The sequence below is a fragment of the Galeopterus variegatus genome, unplaced genomic scaffold, assembly GCF_000696425.1.
Source record: "Galeopterus variegatus unplaced genomic scaffold, G_variegatus-3.0.2 Scaffold5025, whole genome shotgun sequence".
In the NCBI taxonomy this organism is placed as follows: domain Eukaryota; kingdom Metazoa; phylum Chordata; class Mammalia; order Dermoptera; family Cynocephalidae; genus Galeopterus; species Galeopterus variegatus.
Window position 1 is genome coordinate 12217 of NW_007731136.1, and position 7980 is coordinate 20196.

At 35.5% G+C, this 7980-nt stretch overlaps 1 protein-coding gene across 1 annotated transcript; it reads left to right on the forward strand.

Moving 5' to 3' along the window:
- The first annotated feature begins 2892 nt into the window (after window positions 1–2892).
- LOC103604190 (olfactory receptor 6C2) lies at window positions 2893–3852 on the forward strand. Its single transcript, XM_008588771.1, has one exon. It carries the CDS (start codon window positions 2893–2895, stop codon window positions 3850–3852), a length of 960 nt encoding a protein of 319 aa, XP_008586993.1.
- Window positions 3853–7980: the final 4128 nt, after the last annotated feature.

Below are 7980 nucleotides of genomic sequence, written 5' to 3' on the forward strand. Positions count from 1 at the left end.
TCCCGGTCCGGTACGGGTGCGACACTGAGGGTTGCGGTCTGTTGCCGGACATGAAAAAAAAAAAAAAAATTATTGAACACATATTTTGTATCAGGCACAGTTTCCATAGCAACAAGGATATAGCAGAGAAAGAACAAAGCCCTTGTTTTTTGAGTTTATTTTCAAGTGACTTTCAAAAGAATCAGTGATCTTCAGCAATTATAATTGCTTGAAGTTGATATGACAAAAGAACAGAAAGGAGGTTGTTGGGAGGGAGGGGGGAGAGGTAGGAAGGAGGGAGGTTTCGGTAATGGGCCACAATAATCAACCACATTGTATATTGACAAAATAAAATAAAATTTAAAAAAAAAGATCCAGTGATCTTAAGAATATTAGTATATTCTTGAACTTCTTGAATGTATTCATGTATATTTTTTTCGATTTGAATTCCTGCTTATTTTAATAAAGTAAGAGAATTAAAATTCTCTCTTAGAGGAGAAATAAATCTTTGGATACACAGCAGGTGGCTTCAGCCTTGCGGGGAGAGGGGGAAGGAAAGCAAGAAGTTGAACAACTGCATCTCTAGAAAATAGTATATGGGGAGCAAATTCTGGAAAAAAAGGGGGAAAAACTACCTAACAAGGAAGAGATCAGGAGAGAGATTACAGGAAACATGCTAACAAATAACAACAGCAGGTAGAGAATGATTAAGTGTAAAGTGAAAAGTGGTTCACAGGCAAAAGAAAAACTCTGTAAAACTAACTGAAAAAGAAGAATTTGCAGAGTTTAGAGTTGGGAATATGTAGGCCTTTTGTTTAAGAATGCACTCAAAGTGACAGTGCAGTTTGAAACAGATATGAAAATAAGAACTTTGAACCAATTAACTAGAATAGGCATGAAGGAAGGTAGCTTACTCTGAGTAATAGACAATTCTGTTTTGTTTTTTCACTGAATTTTATTTCTTCACTATATTTGTTTCTTATACAGGGGCTTATAAAATATTGTCTCTTCTTTAGAGAAGTTTACAGAAGCATACAGGATAAATATATGTACGGTGGAGAATATAATACATATGATATATTCCAAGACATGTACTTGGAAAAGAAGCAACAGGTACTTGGAGAAAACAAAGAAACATAATTTTATATTCTCTGTGTGAGTAAATGACGATTTTCTTGAAGAACTGATAACTAAGGAGAATCCTGTAGGACTAGTAAGCGATAGTCCATCAAAAGATTAGCCTGTGCAGAAGATAGAGCATGTACAAAATACGAAGAATTGCAAGTAGTCAATGTTAGTGGAACCTGAACCAGGAGGAAGAAAGGCAAGAAAATGGTGAGTGATGAGATGGGAAAATCAAGGAAGGCCCTGTCCATAAAGGGTCTTGCAGGCCACGCAAAAGAATTAATCTATATCAAAAAATAGTTAATACAGGAAGGAGAGAAGGCTTGGAGGGATAGCTTGACTTCACCTAGAGCATGTGGCAAGTGAGGTATCTGTGAAATATCCAACTTCTGACAGATTCCTGGCAATGCTTTTTCATGGGGAATAGATCTGGTCCGTATCACTTTACATAAATGGCAATCAAATCAGTTGGACTGGATGAATTCACTCTTGGAAAGTACAGAATCAGAAGAACAACAGAAAACAAGAAGTGAGAGGTCTAAAGATAGAATATGGGGAAACGCATATATCTCACTGAAGAAGAGACACTAAAAGAGAGATCTAAAGCTAGGGGGAAAAAATCAGAATGGTGGCATGGAACCATTTTTAAAATGATTGAACTTTAAGGAAAAAATACTGTGGCAAGGCCAGCCAAGATAAAAAGTAAGACATACCATTAGTTTCAACAGTAATGAAGCCCGGGTAGGTGTCAGGAAAGCTGCAGAGGGCTGGAAGTGAAATTCAGAACACAGAGGGTTAAAGCCTAAATTGAGAGGGGTGAGATGAGAAGGAGACGCTAATGTCTTTTTAAGGGAATTAAAAACATCCTGGAAAAAAACACAACCTAGAAGACTATACTTAGTGATGTTAAATGAAAATTAGCTTCTGGGGTTTAAGAGAAAAGGGAGCACAGTCAATTACTGAAAGTAAAATAAAAGCATATGAGAATATTCCTTTTGTAGATATCTTGAACACAACATTTTCTCACACTATAGGCAAAATTGTTGTACGTCAAACCACCTATAGGTACGATGGGGTGAAGTATAGAGAATACAAGCAGAAAAGAATAAAGAAACAAGGGAAAGGCTCAGGATTCAGAGTTTCATTACATTAAAGTCATTATTGCTTGTTTGCTTTCCAGGAGAAATGTATCTACCCTTAAAACAATCCTTATGGGGTGAAGTATAGAGAATACAAGCAGAAAAGAATAAAGAAACAAGGGAAAGGCTCAGGATTCAGAGTTTCATTATATTAAAGTCATTATTGCTTGTTTGCTTTCCAGGAGAAATGTATCTACCCTTAAAACAATCCTTAGAAAATAGCAATTGAAGAGAATTCATGTTCTTAATTACCTGGATATGTTCTATATCCAGAGTTTGTCTTGTACAAAAAACTTTCCAGTGCCCAGGAAGTGGCAGCATCTTTCTCTAACCCATTTATAGATCCAGTCTGTGCAATGAATCATAATTAACTACATCTGTAAATTCTGAAGGTCAAAGAAAAATCAAAGAAAAATTTGGATTGTTTTGCAATAACATGAATCCTTGAGGAAATCTCTACTGCTCATACATGAAAAATGCAGGAAGGCTATTGGAATTGTGGTGATATTATGATGTAAAGGGAGAAAATAAATGTAGGCTGGTTTGCTTGACTTCTACATATATGGTCTTATGCTATAGAATTTGAATATCTACCTGCTCATAAATTTTGATGTTCACATGAGGATCGAGTAGATATCAAAGGTCAGAGATGAGAAACCACACAGTAATAACAACTTTCATCTTGCTGGGACTGACAGATGACCCACAACTGCAAGTTCTGCTTTTCTTCTTTCTATTTCTCACCTACATGTTGAGTATAACAGGGAATCTGACTATTATCACCCTCACATTGGTGGACCTCCACCTTAACACTCCTATGTACTTTTTCCTCAGAAATTTTTCCTTCTTAGAAATCTCATTTACCACAGTCTGTATTCCTAGGTTCTTGTATAGTATATCAACTGGGGACAATACCATTACCTACAATGCTTGTGCAAGTCAAATATTCTTTGTTATTCTCTTTGGAGGAACGGAGTTTTTTCTCTTGGCTGCCATGTCCTATGACCGCTACGTGGCCATCTGTAAACCCCTGCATTACATGACCATCATGAACAACAAGGTGTGCACCTTATTAGTCCTCTGCTGTTGGGTGGCTGGCTTGCTGATCATTGTCCCACCTCTTAGCTTGGGCCTCCAGCTTGAATTCTGTGACTCTAATGCCATTGATCATTTTAGCTGTGATGCAGGTCCCCTTCTAAAGATCTCGTGCTCAGATACATGGGTAATAGAACAGATGGTTATACTCGTGGCTGTATTTGCACTCATTATCACCCTAGTCTGTGTGATTCTGTCCTACTCATACATAATGAGAACAATTCTGAGATTCCCCTCTATTCAGCAAAGAAAAAAGGCCTTTTCCACCTGCTCATCCCACATGATTGTGGTTTCCATTGCCTATGGAAGCTGCATCTTCATCTACGTCAAGCCCTCAGCAAAGAATGAGGTGGCCATAAATAAAGGAGTTTCAGTTCTCACTACTTCTGTTGCACCCCTGTTGAACCCCTTCATTTACTCCTTGAGAAACAAGCAAGTGAAACAAGCTTTCAATGACTCTCTAAAGAGGATTGTACTTTTTTTAAGAAGTAGAAATTTTGATGAATCAAACTAAAATGAAAGAAGTCTTCCTAAATATTTTCATACAGCTTTGAAATTATTTTCTGCTTCCTGACTACAAAATCAGTCAGATTCACTTTCTGAACAACATTTAATATTACATCCTGATCTCACCTTTATCAAACTCCTTATTCTTTCAAAACTCCAACCTAGTGTTTTCTTTCATTGTGAAACTAACAAATATATTTCTAGGAAATTAAGTTTTTTTCCACTTCTGACCTAGTCTTTTCTTCATTGCTGTTTGGATGAAAGAAAAGTAATATTATTTAAAAGAGTATAAATTATCTACAAGCTAATTTATGTAGCGATAGTGCTAGTTTATTCCTCTAATGCAAAGTTATCAAGATGAATATGACAAATACCAGAATTGAAATAAAAATAAAAGATAACAGCAGCAGAAATGTATAACAAATAAACCAAATAAGGCATTCCAGACCAATTAAAATAATTGGGAAAAGAGATATCCACAGTAGATTAGAATTAATCAGAATTGAAGAAATGAAAACATCTTCACAATACACATCACTGATAAGATGTATTACCTATTTCTTTATTTTACATGACAGAGGTACTTCACTTAAAAGGTATATGTTTAATTTAAACAAATATAAACATGAAGTCACTTATTATGGATTACATAATCAGAACAGATGCATAAAAGTGAATTGAAACACTAAAATTTAACTTCTGATGAAATAAAACTACTATCTACATGAACACAAAGGTAATTGAAAGACACTCAAACAGCAGAAATAGGAAAAAATGAGAAACTACAAACAGAAATAAATATTGGAATTATGATCAAGGGAAAAATTCAAGAAAATATTCAAAAGTTACAGACTTTACAGTTTGAAATTATTAACGCTGTGTTTGTCAATGAAAAAGGAAAAGAAAAGAAAGCAAGCCTCTACTAATAATGCTCTCCCCTTTTTAATTATTATATCTGAAACAGATAGCTACTTTTCCAGGATAACAGACAAAAAGGAAAAAGACAACAGCTGAAGAAAAATTGAAAACAATACCCTATATTAATGACAAAATCAGGGATTTATTTTAAATATTGAAGTGGGCTTTGAAATATCAGTAGAACACGTTTTGAACTACCAATGATGTGTCAAGCTCTTTGTAAATGTCATGATTAAACGCCCTTACCCATCTGTAAATACGTTTTGTGTTAAAACGTAGACAGAAGAAGATTGAATGAATTGGCCACTATATCATAGGTAGAAAATGATGAAGCCTGATTTTTTATTTGAAGTCACGTTCAATCCACTTCACTATTCTGTCTTTCAGGCTGCAGTGTGATATTGGTGGGGGAAGGATGAAAAAAAACCTAACTGGAAGTATATAACCTGACACAGGTCTCTCTCTACAGAAAAATACACTCAAGTTTATCAGTGTGTCTGCTTATCTTTGTTTTTATTTTAAATTGCTATATTGACTTTAAAGAAAAGAATTGTTCTTTTAAGTTGTATAAACATTTAGTAATTTATGTAACAGACTTTGTATACCATAATCTGTTTTATTCTAATTTATATAAGGTTTTGTTTTGATAAGGAGAAAGATGAGATCAAATTGCAGTTTCCATCACCCTGCCATCTTTGAAGTGTATTTATTATCAACATGACCTTGTGGAGCATTCACCACGGAGCTCTCATGTACTGAAATCACCGTAAAAAATATCTGAATTAGGAAGGCTGCATAAGAGACTCTCTAAAATATTCATTATCAACCAAAGTGAGTGCAACTGTTATAAATATTGTTAACAAAAAGAGAACGACAAGATCCACTAAAAAGAAAAGGGAGACATTATTTTCCCTAACAAAGACAATCTGCAAATAGGTGAGCACAGATCTCTTCAAGAACAAAGATAAGCTCCCTGGAGGAAAAAGGAGGAAGGCTGGTATTTATGCCTTCCAATATCAGGTTCATACTCATATTCAGTGAATTTAGACGAATGCTATGAATATTTATGGAGAAGGCTGTATACATGTGCAATGAGTGAACATATCATACAGGTGTGTTATTGTTCAGGCTCTATAGGCTGCCCATGGCTTCTTCTGATGTGGCTTCTCTTATTGGATAAGGAAAAGAATGTCCTTGGAGTCTGTTTTCCGTCTAATGGGGGACTCTGTGGGCCCCCAAGAATCATCTAAAGACACCTTCACTCTCATGTCTCGTACTTGTATCTGGCTGTCAGTTTAAGGCCTCTGTTTTAGTCTATATGCCACTTTCTATGTGGTCTCTCCTTAGATCCAGTTTGGGCTTTTTCACAGCATGGTGTCCCAAAAGAGAGTGATCTAGATAAGAGCTATATCCTCTCTATTGCTTAGCCTTGGAATCACAAAACACATTTTCTGCCATACTCTACTGTGTGGAGTAGTGACTAATTTTTTCCAAATTCACAGGAAGGAAATTTGGACTCCACTTCTTGTAGGAAGGAGTGTCAAAGTTGTAGTGTAAGAGCATGTTAGATGGGAGACATTGTTGTATTGGAGTCACTTAGAAAGACGCTATCTGCCTGAGAGGTGAAGATGGAGGACAGAGCGTGTTGCTTTACTCCTTATTCAATGAGGCTGTACAGATAATGAAAAATATGGGCAGTTTCCACAGCACACTACTCTATGCACTTATCTTCTCCAGTTCTTCTAGGCAGACTGACAGCTCTAATCATTGTCTTGCTATTTTAAAAGTAATTTGTCCGTTTAACTTTACTTATCTTTCCAGTCATACTTATCTTCTTGTAATTTTGTGTGAAGATCAGAGGCCACCAAAAATATGGTAATAAATTTTATTTGATCCATTCATATTGAATTTTCTCATTTTCATGAAAATTATTAGGCAAATATTTTTAAGAATATTGATTAGGGAAATGCATGGTAACTACAGACATAGACAAGAACAAATACCACTGTTACATACGGAAGATAGGCTTGTACTAATAGCTCAATCACCACCATGGTATAAATCAATTGATATAGTAACAACCACATACTTTCCAGGACAATTATAGAGTGTGACATCTGTGTTCTAAGAGCTGACACTTTGGAGTTAAAAGAAAAAAAGATATTTTCATATCCCTACTTTGGAGGAAATAAGCATAATTTTATCTTTAAAGTCAATTAAACCTTAAGACATTGATATTCAACATTATTTACTGTGGACAACTTGTATGGAATTAAAAACTAATACTTATATGACAGATAATAAAATTTTCAGATATCCCTATTCATTTATTATATTAATTGACATGTGTTAAGAGATTACATTTGTTTATAAGTTCTTTAAAAGGTTGTACATGAAATCAACCACTTGTGTATTAAATAATATTTATTGTCTACTGTAATTTTGAAACTTTGTTCAACATAAATGCTAAAACAATATCACAGAATATAATGTATAATTCACTTCAAAGGAAATTGTGCTTTCTTACTGTGTTGATGATTTACATTTCAAAAAAATCACTTTACAGAATAATTTTTTACATTATTTTTGAAAGAGCTCTCTTTTAAAGAGACAAAATTCTTTTTAAGCATATTTAGTAATGACTAAATTCAATTTATCTAAGAGCTTTAAAGAGCATGGACTTTTTAAATAGTGCTTTAAAATGTTTTTGAAGGAATTGGTTAATGGACTTCTGTGGTCAGCACCCAAGGACGTGTTCACTTGGCGAACTCGCAAACAAGTAACCAAGAAATGTCAAGGATTGCAAACAATCCTTGACAACGCTTGAAGTCGTGAGAACACTTTCTTGGGATGTTCCCAGGAGGCGCATTATAGATAACCAAGTGCTTGAGAAGGGAGGTAACGGACTTCTGCTCTTGAGAAAAGTATAACAGAATTTATGCGTTCATGCTTATCTAGCATGCACAAGCTTGCTAAATGTAATAAAAGCTGTAACAGCGGCTGGGTTGGGGCTACTTGCCTGAGAGAGCAGTGGCCCCCCCGCTCTTCACCTGCATCTCGTCTGCTGTGTCTTCCTTCGCGTCTCCGATCATTTTAATCAACACTCCTGAAAAACAAAAATGCATTTTTTTTCTTTTGTCTTTTGTCTTTTTCCGTGTCCGGCAACGGATCGCAACCCTCAGTGTTGCCCCCGTACCGGGCCGGGGACCGGCAACGG